Genomic DNA, 23,577 nt, shown 5'->3' with positions numbered 1-23,577 from the left:
CGCTTAACCAACTGTGCCACCCAGGCACCCCACGATGAAGGTTTTTAAATGTTGTTGTTAAATGTCAATCGTAACCACACACACATGCACACAGATTTATATTCTGGGACATCAAGATTAAGTTCATCTCAGGGATCAAGCTACCAGCTCCACTTGAAAGTCACAATCACTAACTTCAAGTGATTGCTGGTGCAGCCTGCTCATCTTACCACATTTCCCTGGTAAATTTACTCTCCAGCTCTCCTACACGATTTCCTTCATCTTTCAAACCCAATATTTTTTCCTTCCTCACTCTCAACTGATCACACTCATTTTAATGAGACAATATAAACAACAGAAGACTTCCACCTTCCTGTACCCAACCCCACCAAACTCCTTGCACATCTGCTCACCCTTCTGGCGTGATGGATGTGCTGTCCAACAAGTGACCTCTCCATACTTCTAACTAAGGCTGATATCTATGTGGATGTTTAGGTATCATCCCTTCCCACCCATCTGAGGACACCAGTCTTACAATGTCCTCTATCTTATTTCATGTTTCCTTCTCAACTGGATCATTCCCATTAACTTATAAATAATGCTTTTTTAAAAACAACTCCCGGGGGCACCCAGGTGGCTCAGTCGGTTAAGCATCCAACTTTGGCTCAGGTCATGATCTCACAGCTTGTGGGTTTAAGTCCTGCGTCAGGCTCTGTGCTGACAGCTCAGAGACTGGAGCCTGCTTCGGATTCTGTGTCTTCCTCTCTCTCTGTCCCTCCTCTGTTGTCATTCTGTCTCTGTCTCAAAAATAAATAAACAGTAAAAAAAAAAAAAAGAAAGAAAGAAAAAAACTCTGTTCACCTCCATATTTTCACTGGGATACCCCATTTCTCTGCTCCCCTGTATAGTAAGTTTCTGTTAAGAGCTGTCTGTATTAACAAGGAACCTCTTCTTGCTATCTGGTGTTCTCTCTTGGCACTCTGTCCCGAATCCAGTTAAGTCAGGCTTTAATCCCCAACATTCCACTGAAACAACACTTGCCAAGGTCAAGAATGTGCTCCATTTTGCCAGATATGCAAATTCTTAGTTCCCATTGTACTTGATCTAATAATAGCAACTGATGTAGTTTTTCACCCATTCTTTCCTAAGCCATTTCCTCTGTTTGGTTTACAGGACCACCATTCTCTCCTCCACTGCACCAGCCTGTCCTTACCAATCTGCTGACTGCTCCTTACCCAAGTACCACTTGAGGGCACACCAGATGACTTCTCTATCTTTATCCACTCTCTAGGTGATCTCATCCAATTTCACAGCTTTAAATACTGTATGTGCCAATATTCTCAAATTAATTATTATCTCTAGCCCAGAACTAGATCTCCACTGAAATCTAGACTCATGCGCTCAAATGCCTATTTGACATCACATAAAGATGTCCACTAGACAACTCAAACTCACTACTTCCAGAACTGAATTCTTGATTCCACTCAAACCTGCAACTCCAACTCTCTTTCCCTCCATTTATCCATATTTTCAGGCCCAAACTTTGAGTAATCTTTGCATTCTCTCCTCTCTCTCCAGAATTCAATAATTACTTTCCGCCTCCATTACTCCTCACCCTGGCCCAGGTCACATCATCACTCTTTATATCGTTGACATGGCCTATCAATGGGCTCTGCATTTCCACCCTAAAAATAGTCTCTGTATGGTCTATTCTCCATAATTCAATCACAGTGCTTGCTTTAAAATGTAACTCAGGGGCACCTGCGTGGCTCTGTTGGTTAAGTGTCCAACTTCAGCTCAGATCATGATCTCACAGTTCGTGAGTTTGAATCCCACATCGGGCTCTCCACTGACAGCAGAGCCTGCTTCAGATCCTCTATCTCCCTCTCTCTCTGCCCCTCCCCTACTCTTTCTCTCTCAAAAATAAACCAACATTAGAAACAAAATAAAAATAAAATAAAATATAACTCAGATATGCTCACAAATCTCCAATGATTTCCCACCCAATAACAGTAAAGTCCAAAGTCTTCACCACAGGCTACGTGGCCCTACATGATTCAGCCCCTGAATCATCATCTGGCCTGCTCCCCTACCCCTCTGGCCACACTGTTTCCCTGGCTTTTTTTATAATTGCTTATAACATGCTTCCTGCTCAGAATCTTAGCAATCACTGTTTGCTCTGCCTGGAACTCTCTTCCTGCAAACAATCTCATGGCTTGATTCTTTACATCTGTCAGGTGTATCTTCACTACTTTAGACAGCCCTTCTGTGGTAGGCAGAGTTCTATGACACTTTCCAATATCGCTGTCCCCTGGTATACATGCCCTACATAATCCTCTTCAATGGATATGACCAAGCCCTTTAAATATGATGGGCTGTCACTCCCATGATTAAGTTATGTGATAGAGCAAAGGTAAAGGGATTTGCAGATGTAGCTCCAAAGCAGTTGATTCTGACTTCATCTAAAGGGGCATTAACTTAGATGGGACGGGCTTAATCAGGTGAAAAACCTCTCACAAAGGGACTGAGCTCTTGAAGGGGAGGAGAGATAGTTTCATTTTGCCTTTGAAAAAGGCAAAGTCGTACTGTAAACTGTGTGTGGAATGGGGAGCCTGTACAGAGGCCAAGGACCTCAGTCCATGACTGTCAGGAACTGAATTCTGCCAACACCCAAATTAGTTGGAAGACGACCTCAAGCTCCAGCTGAGAACAACTTAACTGCCGCCTTGTGAGACACACCAGAAAGCCCGTCTGAGCTGTGCCAGACTTCTGACGTACCGAAACTGAGATAACAAATGGGTGCTGTTTTAAGTCACTAAATTTGTGGTAACCTGCTACACAGTAGTAGAAAACTTGTATGCCTTCCTTACTATGGGACAGCACCCCCATACCTTCTATACTCCTGTTGGAGATTACCCTTCAGAGAACTTGACATCGTGTAAGTAATATGAGTATTTGAACACTTCCTCCCTGCCTGTAGAATGTAAGTTCCTAGGGGGCAAGAAATTTGTCTTTTGTTTCATTCCCCCATTGTATCACAGCAACTCAAACAGGGCCATGTGCAGAGCAGGTGCTCAAGAAATACTTACAGAATGAATGAGTATATTTGCTGCGTACATTTATGGCAGCACAGGGTGACCACAGAAACTTAATAGTATTTAACTTTTAACTTTAAAAGGTTATTTCTCAAAGTACAGGGACTGCCCTGAGAGGAGACCAACTGTATATTTTGAGAGATTCATGAGTTCTCAAATATGAAAAAAACTGGTGTAAACAAATACTTTGAACACATTTAGAAAAATAATGTATACCACTAGGCATGAACATATATTCAACAAAAGTCATACTAAAATTCATTTCTAAAATAATAAAACACAATTCATTTCTATTTTTTGGAAGTATTTCTAGGTGATTAGATTCAGAAAAATATCATTGATAGGTCTTAATTTCAGTAACACTTTTAAACGAATCCTTTTATGATATCCCTCTGAGTAGACAGCTGAATGTCCACTAAAAAGCAGTAAAGTCAATACGATTTGTTTCTGGTTGAGCACCTATACCAAAAAATACTAGTCAATTATTGAAAGCCATGTAGAAAATGAGTGGTTTCTAACAGATGCCAGAAGACTGTTCTATTCGAACTGTTGAACATGTAAAATCAACGTCATGGATAAAGCTGTAAAAACAGGTTTATCCGATTGGCAAATGACATGTATCCAAACATTATAACTAATATGACACACTGACAATCATGAGTGAAATGTATGGCGGAGGGGAGGCAAGCAATGGGTCAAAACCAACAGGTTCATGATTATACTGACAAATGTTAAGACATACAAAATGAATTTGAAAACACAAGTTGCAGTTCCAATTAGGCTTGACAGCCTTCCAAGAGGGAAACACAAAATCAGAGCTTTTGTTTGGCTGTTAGGTCATGCTATATCTGTCACCAAAGTGCACAGCTATTTCAAAAAGCAATGAAAATGTAGGCTGATTTAGGAGAAATACGTACATAGACAGATGGACACTAAGCATTGTTTCTCAGCCTATTTGAATGTAGCACCCTTTCTTCATTAAGATCATGAAGGATTGGGACCTAACCCACAAACTCGGGGAAAAAACCACCCAGAGCCATGAGGAAAAAGGTAAGAAAAGCAGATACAGGCTAAATGTTAATAAAGGTGAACAGCCAGAATTGTAAGGAGGATATAAAACTATATTATGAGAAGCAAGGTTACTTGGACTGTTTTGCCTAGGAAAAAGGAACAAGCCTTGTAAAAACACAAATGGCTCTCAAAAAAACAAGGGAATGCACTTGTTCTATATCGTTCTAGTACCCAGAGCAAAACTGTATCTGGAGGTAAGGCTTAGGAATATGTATGCATTTTAAAACACTCTCCAGGAGACTTTTATCCAGAGAACCTGATACCTGCTCTAAGGGCCAGAATTTGAGCCCGCGGGAGCCCAGAATAGGAAGATCAGCTGAATCTCAGGGAAGAAGATTGAACCATAACAAAGCATTTTAGCATCGTAGGAGTGGTCCATGGAAAAAGAGTCAAAGTATGCACAGAAGCTAACTAAATATCTGGTGTACCACTAAAGAGAACGTTCCTGCGTATGTAAAGTAGGAGACTGGACCACCGCACTCTGAAGGTCACCCCCAACACCGCACACTCAAGTGGGTTGGATGGTAACCTCCACAGTCTCACTCACGACCGTATCTCAGGAATCAACAAGGAGCCTGGCACAGTGGTTGTACCGGAAGTATCGGTGGAATGAATAAAAATAAACGAACAAGTGAAAAATAGATGAAAGCAGTACCTGGTTCCAAAGTCAAATAAAAAAGGAATGGGCTATCTCATTTTTTGGAGAGCAATAAATATATTTTAATTGTGAACCATGATCAAGGACACTTTCAAATAGAAGGAAAATAGTCTTGTAATAGCTTCACTTCTTGACCAGAAATCATCTCTGAATTAAATCACACCAAGCCTTAGTGTGCAGTCCCCCTGGTTAAGTGTGTGAAAACACACCACAGACTGTAAATGACCAGCACAAGCACGGGGTGATTATGGTGATGATTATCTACCCTGACAGTCTAAGATAACTCAGAGGGCTGGAAACTAACCTTGAAAACAAATCGGCTTTTTATAGCCACAGCTCTGAAAATGGTCCATCAGCCATGTGCTTTATTTGTTTAATTGTCAAGGGAGAACCTATGTGTAACTTATTTTAAAACACCTTCAAAAATGTGACCATAATCTCACTGACTTGGTAAATTAAGCTGTTTATTATAATTAAGTGGAAGCAAATATGTTTTAAGACACATTCTTAACGAAGAATATACACCTTACGGTGTACCTCAATATTTAAAAATCCATGACGCAGAAAGAACTTTTCATTCACTAGATACAAAGTCTACACTGTCAGGCACCATACTTGTATCCATTTCCTAGAAGACGGAGGGTTCTTTCAAAATACATCTGTCATTTCTCCACAGTAGCTGATCAAACCTGCCACTGAAAAATGTTCTGAACAGGCAACTTGTAGTACAAGCACGGTTTATTTCTGTCAGAGACTGACTGCTGAAGTGTGAAAGAAACTCATTAAAAATCTCTTACTGTGATCTTACATTGTAAAAAAATTTTTAAAAGGAAAAAAAGCCCAAGAAAGAAAAGGCAAGGGGGGAAAAAAAAAACAACTTAATGAAGGGTACACTGAGCCTGCAGACACACTCATATGGTGCTTTCTTTCTCTTCTTTAGTAAGCAATTAGAAAAAGACCCATTAGTCCTGGGAATACAGCATACACTAGCTGTTTGCAGAAATCAAGTAAGTTAACAATTTTATTTTATGTTAATATTATGAAAAGTTAATGAAGGAGATAAGAATATTATACTATAGGAAGAGCAATACAAAATAAACAATATTATTTACCTTAATCTTAAAACGAGGTTCACAGCACAAGAAGCTTCTCTGTAGTCTTCGCTAGCACTGGGTAGCCCCTTTAAAGACAAAACCGCAAACACTGTTATCAACTTGGAAAAACAATCGTAATATCCCTTGATTCACATGACCCTTTCTGGAAATTTCAAAACTAGGTCTTTACAGAGGGCAGGTCCCATTTGGCCACAATAATACCCCTATATGAAGGTTGGAATGATGCCTAATTCCCAACACAACGGGAGATCCAAACAGATCTGTTTTCAAACAGAAAACCTCAATGGTAGCATGGGTCCTATGAACAATTGGTATAAGCTGCAGCAAGTCCAAGGAAGAAGGGTCAGCCATCTTAAAGGAGCATCTTGCAACCTGAGCCACTGACTGACTACATCCATTGGGATTTAGTCCCAACACAAAGGTTGGGCACCTTAAACCTCAGGATGCAAAGGCAAGTGGAATCCAGTAGATTAGGTCACTGTTTATCTTCCCTGCGTTTCTCACCTAGAACTGATTTCTATAAATATAAATCATCAACCACAAATGCCTCTACTCCGTAGCTCCTCCTGACTCCTACAAATCCTTAGAAATGAGCAGACCTTGGCGCGCCTGGGTGGCTCAGTCGGTTGGGCGGCCGACTTCGGCTCAGGTCATGATCTCACGGTCTGTGGGTTCAAGCCCCGCGTCGGGCTCTGTGCTGATAGCTCAGAGCCTGGAGCCTGTTTCCGATTCTGTGGCTCCCTCTCTCTGACCCTCCCCCATTCATGCTCTGTCTCTGTCTCAAAAATAAATAAACGTTAAAAAAAAAAAAAAAAGAAAGAAAGAAATGAGCAGACCTTCTTGTTGGGAGTAGAAAAATAGAGATTTTGGATCAAGATTTGCCTCTGCCACTGACCAGACACGCAATCATGAGCAAGTCATTTCCCTGAACCTATTTTCCCACTTACAAAATGGGGATAATACCTGTCTCAAAAGTTTGCTGGAAGAACAAATATATGAAAACAACTCATCAACTACGTGTTACATAATATCAGTTATCCTAATCCCCTTTCCTGTTTCCCTTATTCTATTCACTTCCTGACAAATTACTATTCCTCACTTGCCTTTTATCATTCAATCAGTCCCTGAAGTTTATCTCAAGGTGTTTTACTGAGTTGCCTGATATGGAGTAAAAAGACCTAAACTGAATCGTGTCTCTGCCTCTAACCAGTTATATGACCTCACGTGAGCCAACTTCTGCAAGCCTATGCTTCCTTGGCTATAAAATAAGGGCAAAGGACTAGCTGTCTGACTTCAAAACAGGCTTCCTGCAACCATGAAATTCCATTATTCTCTCCTCAGTATACAGCTGTTTTCATAAAACACACATCAGGTAGGATAAAAATGAATTTATCAACGGATGTGCAGATTTGGGGGACAAAGTTGTGATCCTAAGGCTGATGATGCTTGATAGTATAATGACTTTGAAAGCAAAAGGGCTTGCTTACTAATTATACAGTGAAACCAGACCGGGGGTCTGCACTCTGCTTCTATGTCCATGTTCCCACCCCTGCACTGCTTAGCACCCTTCATCAGCACCCAACACGACTCACAGCGCATGTTTTCCATCATGTAACTTTTAGTATAAATGCATTTCACAGTCAGTGGACTTCCATTTTTACAAGGCAAGTTGTAGAGATAAATTGGCCCATAAAATTCAATGATAAAAGAATTATGAAAACAAGTTATAGAAATCCAACCAGAAGCCAAAAAAAAAAGTATCAATTAATTATACTGTTTTATAGCTAGAGTCTAACCGAATGGGGAGTCATTTTCTTTCCTTATCTTATTTCACACAGTACCAACAATTTCAGAAGCAGTCTGGTAATCAATCCTTGCTCTTGAACCTATCATTTAAAGGTTGGGGGTCCTGAAAATCATGGTCAATAGTAACAGTACTCTCTTCTCCATACCTATTAAAAAAAGAGAGAGTTTACAAGCCTCCGGTTCTGATGGATTACCCCGAAACTGTCTATCTTCCTAAAATGTTGGTTTTTCTAAAAATAGGTCTACAAATCACCTCAAACATAAAGGACTGGTGGAGAAACATACCTGAGGATCCTGCACAGAAAGGGACCGTATTTGCTCGGGTATACTGCTGGCATTCACCGCCATCTGTTAAGAGAGCCACTGTTACAGCACTTAAGGAAACCAAAATGAGACATTAAGGTCAGTGTGGTTACATTAAGTCCCACTTATCAGAGACAATTTTACATAAGTAATTTTAAAGCAGTTTTTCCCCAAGTGTTGTCCTTTGATGATGTGTATTGGAATCACCTAGGACGCATGATAAAGATTCCTGGGTCCACCTAGCCTAGGATTCAGAATTTCAGGGAGACGGGAGAGAATGGGTATTTTTAACAAGTGCCCTGGGTGATCCTCCTGATGTTTTCAGAGAGCCACTGAGCTAAAGCGAAAAGGCATGGACTACTGGATATTTTAAATTTGATAAATTTGGTAACAGAAAGATGCTCTAGGATCATTTTTTTCTTGTCACACAATTTCCATAGGTCTTGTATCTATATGACATAGTCCAATGTTAAAGTTCCCCAATGAAAGGATATTAGGATAGTGACCTTTAATCATCATTTAACCTTTAATCATTACTTTGACTAATGAATGATTTATTCACTGGATTAAGAAAAATACATAAGTAATTGGACTTTTAAAACACATTTCCCCAAAGGAAAAGTCAGAACGACAGGTTATGTTTTTTCCTCAAGGTTGGAAATCCAACCCTAATGTGATACCAAAAGTATTTCTGAGCCCTACTTTCTGTGAACTCTGCCCTTGAACAAAACTTGAAAGACCAGAAAATAAAACTAGAAGAGGAACAGCAATGAAAATGAAAAAAAAAAAAAAAAAAAAAAACCAAACCATATTATTTTCTAAGCTTACTATCAATTCTAAAACAATCAGAAGTCATCAGAAATTTTTTGCAGCAAGTTTTCTAAAGTTTAAGACATGAAATTGTTACTCTCTGTGCTTCCTCAAAATTGTTGTGCTTCATCACAATATTAGTGATGAAGTCATAGGCGGAAGTGTACTAATGTCTGCAGTTTACTTTGAGATGCATCAGAAAATGAAGACACACTGATGAATGAATAGATGTGCACATGATAAACCAAGTATAGTAATGGCAGGATCTAAATGTAGGTACATAGATGTTTGCTGTAAAATGCTTCTAATGTTGCTGTATTTTTGAAAATTTTCATAAAATGTTGGGGGAGTATGACAGTGTAAGAAGAACAACCAACCTGTATTCTTTAACCAGCCAGAGGACCTGGGCCTACACCAAATGATCTTTTGTGAAGAATCTTTCAGGCTGACTGATCCCATCGTCTCACTTAAGGTTTGAGATACAACCAAAAGCCACATCAGCACTTACAGAATATCCCACCTCTAGTCCAAGGACCACTGTAAACTGAAAAAACCTTAATGGCATTTACTAGAGATGAAAACTTGTCTTCCTCCGTGGGAGGTCCCATCTCCTGCCCTGCTCCCTTATTCCTGGGCCATCATCAGGAAGGAGAGCTAGTTACCTGCACTGGGGACTGGATCCCCAAGCACCCTGTGCAACCTCACTCTGTAGGTGTAATCCTGCATCTAATGAAGGGACCAGCCTCTGACTCTCACTGGTGCACAAGCAATCTGGGTGATTCCTCAGGAAAATATGAAGAGATGCACAAGAGGGATGGAGAGGGAAGTTCCCTGTACAAAACACCTTCTTTCACAACCAACTAGAATCCTCCAAATTTCACCATTATGGACCTAATTCTATCAGTTCAGCTTATTTATGCCCTCTGGGGCAAATTTTTTTCTTTTTGTTTTTTTTCTTGTTTCTTTTTGAGAGAGTGTGCTAGCCGAGGAGAGGGAAAGAGAGAGAGAGAGACAGAGAATCTTAAGCAGGCTCCCTGCTCAGAGCGGAGCCTGACGTGGCGCTCAATCCCACAACCTGGGGTCCTGACCTGAGCTGAAATCAAGAGTTGGATGCTCAACCAACTGAGCCACCTAGGCGCCCCAATGGGCATACATTTTTAATTTTAATTTTAAAGCTTACAAGAAAGCCAACATATTAAGCAGGTGTTATTCATCACAGTATAATATAAATTTGCTTGCTGGAATTTTTTTTTTTTTTGGCTTTTTTTTTTTTTTTTTTTTTTTTTTTTTTTTTTTTTTTTTTTTTTTTTTGCTATAAGAAGTGCATTCAAGGGAAGCCTGGGTGGCTTGGTTGGTTAAGCACCTGACTTGATTTTGGCTCAGGTCATGATCTTGAGCCCCATGCCGGGCTCTGCACTGACAGCATGGAGCCTGCTTGGGATTCTCTCCCTCTCCCTCTCCTCCTCTGTCCCTCCCCTGCTCAAGCTCTCTCTCAAAATAAATAAATAAACATTGCAAATCAAAAGAATTGCATTTGAGAAAATGGGTGTTTTGATAGGAAGGGAAGAGGAAAAGAACAGATTAATGGTGGACACCACCCTGGAAACAGGCCTCTGAAACTGGGTAAAAGAGAGGCAAAGATCCCAGAATAGGGAAAAGAAAGGGACAATGTCTGCTAATTTTCCATAGAGCTCTGCTTAATCTTCTCATTTTCTATTTTTAAAAATACTGTCGCTAAATGCAGTGTGTTATCCTGGATTGGATCCTGAGACAAAAAAAGGATTTTAGTACACAAACTAGTGAAATATGAATACAGTCTGAGGTTAGTTGATAATAATGTAACACTTTCGCTTCTTAGTTGTGACAAAAGTACCAGGGTCACATAAGAATTTAACAGTGGGAGATCCTGGGTGAAGAGTGTATGGGAACATTGTATCATCTTTGCACTTTTTCTTGCAATCTAAAATTATTACAAAATAGAAGGTTATTTTCAGAAATACAGAAAGATTTCTGATCACAAATCTAGCTTTTATCACAAAAAAGTCAGAAAGCCAGTCATTTAAAATAAGAACATCTTTTGGAAAATGGTGGCATAAAGGTATCAAGTTAAAGCCATCTGTGATGACAAGGCTAAGTATAATAAATCTGGAGGGAGAAAGCAAATCTTTGCCTCCATCTACAAATGGATATAAAACAAACACGTATCAGAGCTGACAGGCATTTGGAAAACACAATGTCATCAGAAATACATTTAAAAAGCTAAAGGCAGTTTTAGCAATCAGGTAACAGCAATGAGTAAACACAAGCAATAAATTTAGCTTCCGCACTGTGACTAATCGCTATAAAATTAACTCAACCTAAACCCTCACCAAATTTCTTTTCTTCTCAGAACAAAATATCATAGGAAACAACATTTTCACAACTAACCTAGCCTCGATTCTGTAACAGAATTCTTCAATATATCTCTTATGGGCTAGAGAGGGCCTGAGTCAACAAACCTTCCACCTGCCTTCATTACACCTGATTAAATAAGGACAACTTCTCCAAGGGGTCTCTGAATCATCTTTCATAGTTTTTTCTCTTCTCCCCCTCTCTCTTTTCTTCTTGACATTTCTGATAGATATTTGAAGCAAATCTTCAGAAATTTTGAGCACACAATCTTCTCGGATTTCAGTGTGGACGTTGGGATTCAGAGCAGTTGGTGTGGTTTTCCTAGCCAGTGGTTTTTGATCCTAGCCATGTATCAATCACATGAGCAGCTTTCTGAAAACCAGACTTGCCTGGACCTCAGCCCCAACTACCAAATCATAATTTGAGGGCTAGTTCTGGGCATCTTCATTTTTAAAGATTTCAGCTTTTCTGATGTGAATCTAGGGTTACAAACCATATGTTTTCATGCCACCTAACAGAGGGGCTGTGCTAAAAAGAATGCTTCTTTAGTAGAAGCCTTAGCAAATGTCTCCCTTGGTTAAAGGAAACCCAAATGAAGTGTGAATGTAAAGATAAAGGCATTTTTACTTTTATGTAGAAAATGAGGATATAAAGCAAAATTGATTTTAAAAGATTATAAAACATATATCGATTATTTTCAGAGTCTGACAAAAACAGATTCCCAAATCACTGGTCAAAAAAGATCAATAATGAGATAATAAATGAAAGGTTTTACAAAACCTAGGATGGCAAATAGGAAACCCCCACATGAGGAAGCCAGTCTTGCAAATACTACTCCCGACCCCTACCTCCAAAGTGATGAGAAGTTTCTAGAGAGCAGGGCTCTCTGCCTTGTTTTTTGTGTAATTCCCACAATGGTACAGTACTTAGCACTGCTTCATGTAAAAAATCAGGCACAGATTAAGTATTTGCTCCATTAACTTCATTATTAATATTATTGTTGCATTATTAACATGAAGTTCTACCACTGGCTTCCACATCCAAGTGGAATACAATAATAAATAAATGAAATGAGCATGAATTACCTACTTATAAAAAACTATGAATTACTGGCAGGTCATAACTAATACCTTGCAAGGCTACTTCTAAAATGTCCAGTTAGGAACATAGGAGGACCAGCTTTTAAATGGGTTGGGCTATGAACCTCAAGATGAGTGGTACAACTCTAGAACTTTACAGGTTACACTGGAAATTTTCTTTCGGATTTAGGAGGATCTCCTGGTACAGCCCAATACCAAGCACATCTTCCCAAGGCCCCCCTGACAAACACCCCACCCTGGCCTTCTTAACCTTCTCCAACAAACCCTGTAATACCTGGATATTCTGCCTTAGACCTTCCTAGGGAAGCCAAATAGCCCTTTACAAATTAAGCATTTCTACAGCACCCCCTCTTTTATTGGACTATCTTCCTCTGTCTGAATGTAACTACTAAGTAAGGCTACCTTCTCTGAACTTCAGCTCAATGAAATGGCATCTTTGGATTTTTCTGCTCACTTCTGACCTACTCATAAATACGATATGCTTCTTCAGGCACCTGTTTAATGTTTACTTCAGTGTGTGGGTATTCATGTCACCAACGAACATGGAGAGAGCGTCTACTAGATGCAAAGGGAACATAAATATGAATAAAATACTAGCCCAGTCTTCCAGTAGCTTCCAGTCAGCCAAGGAAATAAACTGTGATTTAAATGATGAGCATTCTCGAAAAGCTTATCAAAATGTAAACACTGGCATTTAAATGTGCCACTTGGCACAGATAAGCATTTTCACCCTCAAAGATGTTTAAAGGTATAAGGTACACTGTCAGAGGCTATATAAATTGGTGCTGCTTTTTTTTAGTCTCAGCTTTACGGAGATATAATTGACAAATAAAAATGTAAGACATTTAAAGTGGTTTAGCTTTTGATAGCAGCTATTGAAAAATCCAAAACCAGATTTTGTCAAACGAAAACCCACGATTCTTTAAATTCTTTAAAATGCTTAACCTGCACATGTGCTCCTTAAAATGCGTACACAAAATGTTAATGGAATGCAGTTTATAATAGTCACCTAAATGTTCACAAAGTTAGTGGTTAAATAAACCACTTCAATCCATCCAAGGTAATACTATTCGGCACTTAAAATAGAGGCAGATCTACAACAACTAACGTGGAAAGATTTTGCAAGATTTAAGGCAAGTTGCAAAAACCAGAAAGACATTTTTGTGGAATCACCGTGTTGCAAACCTGAAATGAACAGAACACTGCATCAACTATACTTCAATAAAAAAATAAATTTATGGTTTTTATAATCCCATTCACACTTTTAATATGATATAGGTTTCTTTATTTACATATTTGTATGTAAATGAGAAGAAAAAAGTCTGGATGAAAATACTATAAACTGAAAACCTCTATGGAAAGAAGGAACAGTCACAGGGGCAGGAGAGGTAGCAAAATAAAAGTGGCTCTTCAGGATTTTTTGTTTAGTTCTTCCACACATTTTACAAGTCTTTGTGTCCCTTTCAATAAAGCCTACCCTGACCAACCCATTTAAAAATCACAGTCCCTTAACACACTCCCTGTACTTTCCACACTGTTCTATTTTTTCCCCATTGCCCCTACTCCACTGTAACAAACCACATAATGTACTGATTTATAAAGTCTGTCGCTTGTTTTTTACTTGCTCCCATCAAAATATAAGTGTCACAATGGGGCACCTGGGTGGCTCAGTCCAGTAAGCATCTGACTCCTGATTTCAGCTCAGGTCATGATCACACTGTGAGCTCAAGCCCTGCATCAGGCTCTGTGCTGACAGCGCGGAGCCTGCTTGGGATTCTCTCTCTGCCCCTCCCCTGCTCACCCTCGCTCTCTGTCTCAAAATAAATAAATAAAATAAAATTTAAAAAATGTAAGTGCCACAAGGACAGGGATTTCATGGTTTTTTTTTTTTACTGTTGTATCCCCAACACCTCCTAAAACAGTGTGCACAGTAGGTATATATATGTGCATGTGTGCATACATTTGTCGCCTATTTACATATTCAACAGTTCTAATTCCCTTTGTAATAGATAAATACATTTTGCTTCACTTACACAAAAAGTGAATTTGGGTGGTTGGCAAGACAGGGGGCTACTTTAACTAAAAAGCTGAAAGGACAGAGCAACCATCACTGTATCTGCCCTTAACACAGTTCAGGATACTGAAATGCCAGCTACTGAAATGTGAAAAACAAAAAAGATAACAAAACAAAACAAAACAAATGGCCTGAGAAGCCGTGCAATAGCAGGTAGGGCTGATTATTCCTAAAATTTGGTGAAAGTGTTCACATTCAAAGACATGAACCTTTCACAAAAGTAAGGTTTCATGTTTCCTCAATTATAAACTCATACGGGAACAGACGTATATCACTGGGAAATCAAATTAGTCTAGACACGGTGAAGTGTCTAACACTTTTAAATCCCACCCAAGAAGGTCGACAGTGATGACTGACAGCATGCTATACATTACTCTCTTTCCTGTCTATGCAGAAAACATTCTTGCCAAAAAGATACTGCTAATATCCACATAACAGATCAGTTATCAAAGCAACTTCAACAAGCACATAGGAGGATACTGTCACAATAAACTTCACAAATCCTCAAGAGGAAGGACCCACAACCCTCAGTCTGTACCAGGTTAAGGCAGGACTCAGTGAAAACATGCCAATAAAGACGTCCTGTGGTGAACCAAAATGAATGCTTTCTGAATCATGATGCTACCCGAAATCACGTTATTTTGTTCTATTTCTAAGCAGGACTGACGCTTTTAGTTAGAGGCACTCCAGGAAAGAGATGAAAAACCCTGACTCTGCACTTCACTGTAGGTAAAACAGCAAAGTGGGCAGAAGAGGGCAGAGTGCACGATACCTGGTTAAGATGGTTCTAGAAACCAGCACATGTGTGCGGCCAATGGGTCCTATTGTGGAAGTCCTCACCATCATTTGTAACAGAGGGAGATAACTTCCTTGACAAACCTTATCTTTTATATACAAAATGACAAGATGAATTCCTATGATCAACACAGGAAGAAACAGGAACTGAAGGACAGTTAACAGTGGGAGGTAGGCAGACTGAGAAATCCCTAGGCAAGGCCTATCAGTGTGGCATGAAGAATGGAGAGACCAGAGGGAAGGGAGAATGACAGGGAAACAATAGATTGTAGCTCAGATGTACTCTTCTCAGAAAGTCCAGCTGGCCCCTTGTAGTGGAATCTAAGATTTACTTCACTTCATCAAAAGGAAGCGTCTGCTAATTAAAACAAAAGAAAAAGTTGGGATGGATATCATCTGTATCCCGAAGTCTTCGGTTTCCTTAATGAGAATTTATCAAGGCACACATTAATTACTAGGTCTGTAAAATATTTGGAGCTATTTAAATATGCTCGAATTTTCTCTAGGAGAATTAGCAAGTCTTCTGAACTACAGTCATCATTAGACATTAGCATTAGGATAATTAACCAGATGGAAGAAGTAAAGTTAATCAAAAGGTGACCAGTTCTCAAAGGGAAGCTGATCAGAGTGTTTCCTGCCTACTAAGTTACCCACTAGATTGTAAAGCACACTCAACCTAGAGCCTCCCACCATTTTAATTATCTGCTTTACTATAAACCAAAAATCTAGAAGAGACTTTGCCTGAATGCCTATTATGTTTTCTACATGGCAGTAATATCAAGAGTTGAGATCAACCAAGCTGAGCACTCAGTGGGTGCTTTGTGTGCATGATTTTATCAAATGCTCACAGCAACTTAAAAGTAGTGTGACTGGCCATTACCATCTAACAGAGGAGTAAACTGAGGCTCAGAGAGTAAAACAATCGGCCCCAAGTTACAAAGACCAAAAGTAACTCAGACAGTATCAGGACCTACAAAGTCTACATGCCTTTTCTTTTCTGCTACTCCGTGAGGACGAAATTTTGATGTCTCCTCCCCAAATGGATCATACTCTGATACTGCAAGGGGGAGGAGGGCTCGTGGGAGGGGGGGATGGTGAGGTGGCAAAAAAATGTTAAAATAAATCACCACCACTCACCTCTGGATTTTCTTCTTTTACTCTTCGGGACTGTAAAACAATTGCATATCCATTAATACGTGCACACACAAAATGCCACAAACATAAATTGTGCACAGGCTAGCTCACCATCGTCAACATCACTTACCTTTTCTTGAGAAAAAGCGGCCTTCCCTTCTTCACTTTTCTCGTCCATCTCGTCGTCACTCCACTCCCAGTCACCGTCCTCGGTTTTATGAAGGTGACCGCTTGACCCAGGAACTCTTCTCACCTGAATCAAAACACACCCGCCCAGATTTTTCACTAGCAGAACGTGAACAGCGCTCGCTGGTGCTGCCAGTTGGGTCGCACAGCACACACCTACGCTGGAAATACCTTGAGTGGTTACGAATTCAGGCAGAGCAGTTAATACCCCAAAAAGACTACATAGCCTGCAGACTCCCACACTCATCCTCTTTCCAAAGATACTGTGTTCTCCAAACGCATTACTATACACCAAGAGCAAAATATTTTGGAAGAACACCACGTGCGTCAGCCACAGGGATCAAATCCATCTTTCCCTTTTGCTTCATTTAATACTTCGTTAATTACTACACACTAAAGGCCATGTGATCGGCTTCAAGACTGCCTAAGGAAACGCAAGCAAGCAACAGACTGCTGACAGAGGGAAGGCGAGGGAGTCAGGCAGCCTAATGAAACACCTCAGTCTAGGACTGATCAGCAATCTAAAGCCTCCATCAAAAAAAGCAAATACCCTTTTGTTGCCACCTTGCTCTTTGTCAGAACCTGACATCACACTTGTTTTCCCAAGATTCTGCTCAACCTACCTGAGCAAAACGAAACAGCATCAGACTATTCTTAACACACCTTGTAACACTTTTGAGACTTAGGGGATTGCTAGAAACATGGCAAGATAATCAGCAGCCATGCCGGATCATCCAAACAGGTTATAACAGTCTTCTGCAAGGATTTCAAGTTTATTTGAACTTGTGATTAGAGATGTAGATGTGATTCAGGGGTATTTTCTTCAAATGCCTGTGTGGTTGAAAAAGCAAAACTTTTAAAAGGACAGGATGACTGAGAATGATGAGCCTCTGACCAAAGTAATTTGCGCTAAAAAAACAGATTCAGATGTAACTGAACAAAGCAACGTAGCAGCGAACATGTGAACGTAACAGCCAGTGAGTGAGCCACTGATTCAGAGGAACTTCAAGGGCAGAGGGACCCCGGATAGGGTCTAGTCCAACCCCCTCAATTTACAGATGAGGAAATGAAGGCCCAGCCCTGGAAAGTGATGGAAGATTGAAGAAGATCACAAGGCTAGGGGGACAAAATTAAGGCAAGAATAAAAGCCTTCAGATTCCCATTCAAATGCAAATCTTATGCCACTGGATGGTAACCGTGAAACCGAAGTTGTCTAAAAACATCCTGCGAAGACTTTGCAAGACTTATGATGTGAAGAAAGACTAATTTCCGTAATACAAACTAGTTGGTTATATCATGGGAGCCTCATTAATCCTGAGGGAAATTCCACAGACCTTAAATGTAAGGTAAGTATTTACACACGTTCGATCAATGTCAATTCATAATCAAAACAGGCTCGGGGTTGGGTCTGACTTAAAGGAATTATCTTGTGGAATCTGTAAAAGCAAGCCTGACCACTTGGTTTGGAAGATCTGAACTCCAGGATGGAAAGTTCAAAAGTAAAAAGTTCTTATTCATAAGTAAAACAGTTATGCTTAATTGGGGGGGGGGGGGGGGGGGGGCTTCTCTCCACTCCAAAAAAACGAATTCGAATTTGAAACAACCCCTTCTGTGTTTGACATAAGATATTTTTTCCATTTGCATATTCTGAGTCATTGGAAATGACCTATTCTAATGACAATGCTTTATAGATGCTGGCAAAGTACCATATGGAAAAAATGCTGAAACTCACTTCAACACTTTCAGAACAGACTGCTCTTTAAAACTACAAAGAAATGGGTAGGGGAAGAGAAAATGATTTTCTATTGACATGTACAGTAAAATCATTTTCTTGGCAATACTAATCATGATGATAGTACAGGAAAATCTGTTAATGGCTACATTAAAAGAAAGAATGTAAAGCCACATCTATCACAAAACATACTATTAACTAAGAAGTGAGAAAACAAAGAAAACTGTTATCAGAAATAGAACAAAACTCTACCTTTACTGAAACTGCAATAATGAAGCACAGTTCACAAAGTGGAATTCTTCAAGTACCTAACACGTAAGAGGTTATGCTAAGGAAATCCCTCCAACAGCAGAGATAGTACAGCTTTACACCTTAAAACTTTGTTTATGCCCCTTTTTCCTCTCTGTTTACAAGATCTGTCAACAGTTTTGTTTCTACAGGCAGGATCCAACCACAGACAATAAAATGGGCATCTTCTATTTTATTTTAGAACCCAGGCTGTCTCCCTCCTAGCTTTATTTGCCGGAAGAGAGACAAAGAAAATGTCTAAGATGATAGCCTCAGACATTGAGGGAAATGGTGGCATCGGCCTTTAAGTCATAAATATTGAACAAACAAATGTAGAAATTAAGACAAAGGCATTATAAAATCTATGTAGCATAAAATACTGGTACAGGAGTAGGAAGAATAAGAATACAGATTTGTAATGAGCCTTTCCTGGTTTCCTGAAAGGAAAAGAACTTGCAACATCATTTCAAACCCAGGGTTCATGGTATCTTTATGTGACATTGATCTACACTGAAGAGACCAGGAAGCAATTCGAGGAAGCTTCATCCTTGCAGGGAGTTTGCAGGGACTACAACCAACAACTTCTACCTTCCAAAGTCAAGGCAACTACGTTTCACATAGTTTAACAAACGGGGTTCTTATTTAGGAACTGAGGAATACTCTACCAACTAAAAATTTCAAAACAAAACAAAATAAAGATGTGTAAAGGCTTCTGTCCTTCCCCATCGTCCACAATGACAAGGATGGGAGTTATTCACCCTCAGAATCTGGATTGCATTACTGCTGCATTGTTCTCATTCTGTTACATAATTTAATCATCTAATAAAGCCAAGAGGTGGTAGCTGGGGCTTAAACAAAAGAATCCGATACTGCTCAGAGAAATGGGCTCAGTCATAAGCTCACAAATTCCTCAGGCCCAGCAATAAGTTAGAGAAAGTTTTACAGGCAGCGACATTCAGTCCCAAGACTGGGAATAAAATACAATTGACCAGTTCCACCCGCACGTCATACCTCCGAAGAGGAGAGTAGTATTTTCTTCCCTTTCTCGAAACTGCGTCTTTATGAAAATCCATTTTTACAAAATGAACTGAAGTTCTGATTCCCACCAGAAAAGAAGTCAGGTTCAGACGCGCAGAGGAACAGTGTGGTCTCGGGCTATGTCTGGTGGCCACAGGGTCACGTGTCCAAAGCAGAGCGGGGATGAAGCAGCCACGAGTAGGGAAAGGCGGCAACAAGGGGGAAGTCACTGGAGGGGTCTCTCTAGTCTTCCCAGGGGTGCCCCTCTGAACAGGAGCTTTCTATACATATCAGGACCCAGGATCTCTGTACAACATCCCAGGTGGCCAGCTGGCCCCTGACACCAGAACAGGAAGCAAGGGATGAAAGACAGTAGAAGACAGCCAGCAGGTAAGCTATCCATACAGGGTGTTAAAACATGTTAGAAATTAAAGTGTCCATCTAACATCTAACAAAGGATGAATGTGACCCAAAGAGAAAGTGACCAAAATTTAGCAGAATTTGTCCAATCCTGCCTGGCGCCTCTTTCCGAGGCACTTGCCAGCTGCTTCCACAGCTACATTAACTTCTCCCTGGAGGCAGGATTTCAGCGTCTCCTCGGAATGATTTCCCCATCAACAGGAATCCTGTGCTCCACTTCTCCTCCACCTGTCGAACGTGTAATCTGACCACAGCCTGAACCCAAGTGATCCAGACACGGTAGAAAGCAATACACAGTAACTTTTCCTTTATCAGGCATTGTACTGACCAGAATGTAAAAAAAAAAGTTTCTAATTAATTGCTGTTTACAATGTCCTTGAGACACTGCCAAAAAGCCTTCTAAATCATCAAAAATAATGAATAAGATTGGACTCAGTAAGGTTTCAGCAGTGAATATTTTACTGTTCCCCTACTTCATACTCTGATATTGCCTCCTGTGACCTCTCTGACACCTCCGTCCCCCACCTACCGCCTGGCCTCACTGTGTTCTCCAGCCCTCAGCCTTCCCCTGCCTCTTCCATCAGCCCCTCCTGGCTTCACCCCCACCTTATAAGATCTGGAGCCCACGGTGGACTCGGCTGACGCTGCACTTAGCACACCCCACCCTACACCCCCTCTGCCTCCTGTACAAATCACACCTGGGAGGAACGCGGGGTGGGGGGCTCACCAAACATCCTTCATCCCTGAGCGAATGGAGAACAGCCATGCTGCCTGGTGCCATTAGAGAGACTCTCTGGCCATGCCTAGGGGCATCAGTGCTGCCACAACCCAGCCACTCAAGGGCGGGGGCGGGGGAGTTCCCGGCCAAGCAGCAACAGCATCACTGGAGAGCTTATTAGAAATGCTGCATGTTGCGCCCCACCCCAAACCCACTAAATCAGAGCATTCCTTTTAGCAAGAGCTTCAGGTGATTCCTGTTCTCACTCAGGTTGGAGAAGCACTGTCCTCATCACTGGTTGTTAGCCTACTCCCTCTCCCCAGCCCATACCAGCTGTTACTTATAGAAGAGAGTTACTACTACCTGCTGACAACTTGAAAGATATTAACTAACTTAACCTTCACGGTAGCCTTGTGAGTTGAGAATCATTTTACTCCCCCATTTTTCTGAGGGAAAACCGAGGTGCAGGGAAGTGAAACACCTGGCTCAAGCCCATACAGCTGGAAGAGATGGTGCCAGGCTGGGGGACCAGGATCCTGACCCCAACTTTCCAGGGCCAGGCTCTGCTACTGTGGCTCACAGGGGAACCCCATCCTACCCAGCTCCGGTCATTTCAAATAGCTCCACCTCTCACCCTGGGCACACCAAGTCCTTCCAGCCTATACCCAACACTTCTACATGTTTCTGATCAGCTCCTTCACACTCTTCCTCCCTCTTTGCCTCTTTCCCTCCTGTATGTAGGAAAATGGATCCCCTTTCCTTTTTAAAAGCTAATGCCTCCTGTGTGCTCATTTATCCATACACACATTCATTCCTTCAAAACACTTACAGCCAGGCCCTGCTTCTCCACATCCACCATGAACATGTTCAATTCTCTCCTAAACTTCTGCCCCAAGGGGGGATGGGCTCAGATTTCGCTTCTTCCAGGAGCAGTCACTCCGTCCCTCTCCCCTCTCACTGTCAACATTTTTCTGAAGACGGTCTCTAATTGCAGCCTTCGCTTACTCAGCCCATCCTCACTCTTTAATCTCATACAAAATACTATCTGTCCCCAGCAGGCCACTCAAGCTGCCTCTCCCCTGCAAGATTTAATGACTTCACACTTGTGTAATGTAACGCTCCTCCCTGTTGCCCTAATGTTATCTTGTAGACACAGCTGAATCCCATTCTTTTACTTCGTGCCCTCTCCAAATCTGTACAGCTTCTCCTTCTACTTTTCTCTGTCCTCCCGTCTCCTACTGTTCTTTGTTCCGTCTTTACCGCGCACACGGCCTCCAGACACGGTCTCCTCCAGAGAGCACATGGTCCCCAGTGGCCTCCCCTCTCTCTGAGCTGATGACCTTGGAAACTTCGTCTCTCAGTCTTGTTTTTCGAATGCTTTGTGGGTTATGAATGTCCGATCAATTTCTAGTGAGCCATCTCCAACCCGCTCACTAAGGCTCAACCCCCCAGCCTCATTTTGACACCTTTCCAGCATTACCTCCCTTAGTTCCTCCCTCTGTGCTGGAGCTGGCTCATGCTGACTCAGGAGAGCCCACTGTTAAAAATTTCAGGAAGTCTGCAAGATAGTTGACTTCACACTGGCTGTGTAAAGTTGGCCCCAGTAGAAGCACTCACTGACACAACAGAAACTGGAAAATAGTACAAATTACAATTTGCATGCCCCCCTCTCTGCCAGAATGCCAGTTTTCAATGTTTAGCAGCACATCGCTGGTGCAAAGACTCACCTTATGGGAACGTTATAAAATTGGACCAAGATGTTTGACATGAGCTTAGTAGTTACTTCTGGGAATAAATATTTTACGACGGCAAATATCTCAATTCTACTGCACAAGCCTCTCAAATTTGACCCTTGGAAACAACACACACAAATTGACTTTTACGTACCAAACCTATAACAATCGAGGTACAGTTGAGGGGGGGCAACTATCTTCATATTACTCAAACTGATACGTATGGCCTGGGCTAACATTTCTTATGAAAGCATCATGAGGAAACACAGTGTGCTCCTCCACTTTTTAAAATGCAAAGTGACAACAGCAGACTCTGAAAAATTGTTTTAGATGACGCAACATTGGATCTGTGATGACTGATGCCAACACTACAAGTCGAGAGCCTAACTAACATTAAGACAAAGAAAGGAAAACAAATGATGTATTTTCCAAATAAAAATGTTTGGTATAATGTGTATTAACACAGTTACATAGAATTGTTAAGTTTCATTGGTAAGTTTTTTGTTATTTCATCTATGTCCCTAAGTGTTCCTATATTCAAACTCATCAGAAAACTTGTTTGTTCTAATTTTTAGATTTGGAAACTAAAGCATCCCATTGTTTTCAAGTTACCTCTATTATTAGGAATTTCTGATAAATTCTGCACACAGGATCTAGAATTTTGCACCTGATGGTTTTTCTATAAAAGGGGAAATACATATCCTTGCCGGTCAAAGCAGAGAATTAAGTTCTCAAACTTCCTGTAAATATTAATGTGACATGAATAACCATAAACATAAATGTCACTGGAAAATTAGGTATTTTGTTCATAACAATTCGAAACCTTGATTATTTGGTAGAATAAGAGGGAAGTAAAATGTGAAAGATAGAAAAATACTGGTCTAACTTTACATTTCTGTTGGTACATTCCAACCCCAGAAGAATAAAAATACATAAATGTATTACTTCTAGCAAGCATCTCTCTACAGAAGTTGTCTATAGAAACTGTCTGCATTTGGCATTCACTGGATATTGGCCTAATACGGCACCTATTTCCTATAAATTGTCTCAAACACAAAATATTTAAAATAAATTTCCATTTGGGTTAAAATAAAACAACACTTCTGAAATTCTTTCCCCCACCCCTGTCCCCCGTCATCTGGGCCAAGGGGC

General features: G+C 40.7%; 1 protein-coding gene across 7 annotated transcripts in view; it reads right to left on the bottom strand.

The window, feature by feature from the left end:
- The window catches only part of STK39 (serine/threonine kinase 39), a 317,745-nt gene that overhangs the window by 129,103 nt on the left and 165,065 nt on the right, over positions 1–23,577 (bottom strand). For all 7 annotated transcript variants that reach the window (XR_007454486.1, XM_049616066.1, XM_049616064.1 and 4 more), the window contains exons 11-14: positions 16,462–16,584; positions 16,335–16,364; positions 8,010–8,072; positions 5,916–5,983 (exon numbers count right to left, since the gene is read on the bottom strand). Coding sequence is in view for 6 of the 7 variants with exons in the window: in XM_049616066.1 (XP_049472023.1) it covers positions 5,916–5,983; positions 8,010–8,072; positions 16,335–16,364; positions 16,462–16,584 (284 nt within the window). In the remaining variant the exon portion in view is untranslated. The remainder of the gene's footprint in view (positions 1–5,915; positions 5,984–8,009; positions 8,073–16,334; positions 16,365–16,461; positions 16,585–23,577) is intronic.

This window comes from Panthera uncia, assembly GCF_023721935.1.
Source record: "Panthera uncia isolate 11264 chromosome C1 unlocalized genomic scaffold, Puncia_PCG_1.0 HiC_scaffold_3, whole genome shotgun sequence".
In the NCBI taxonomy this organism is placed as follows: domain Eukaryota; kingdom Metazoa; phylum Chordata; class Mammalia; order Carnivora; family Felidae; genus Panthera; species Panthera uncia.
This window is presented reverse-complemented; position numbering and strand designations above follow the sequence as displayed.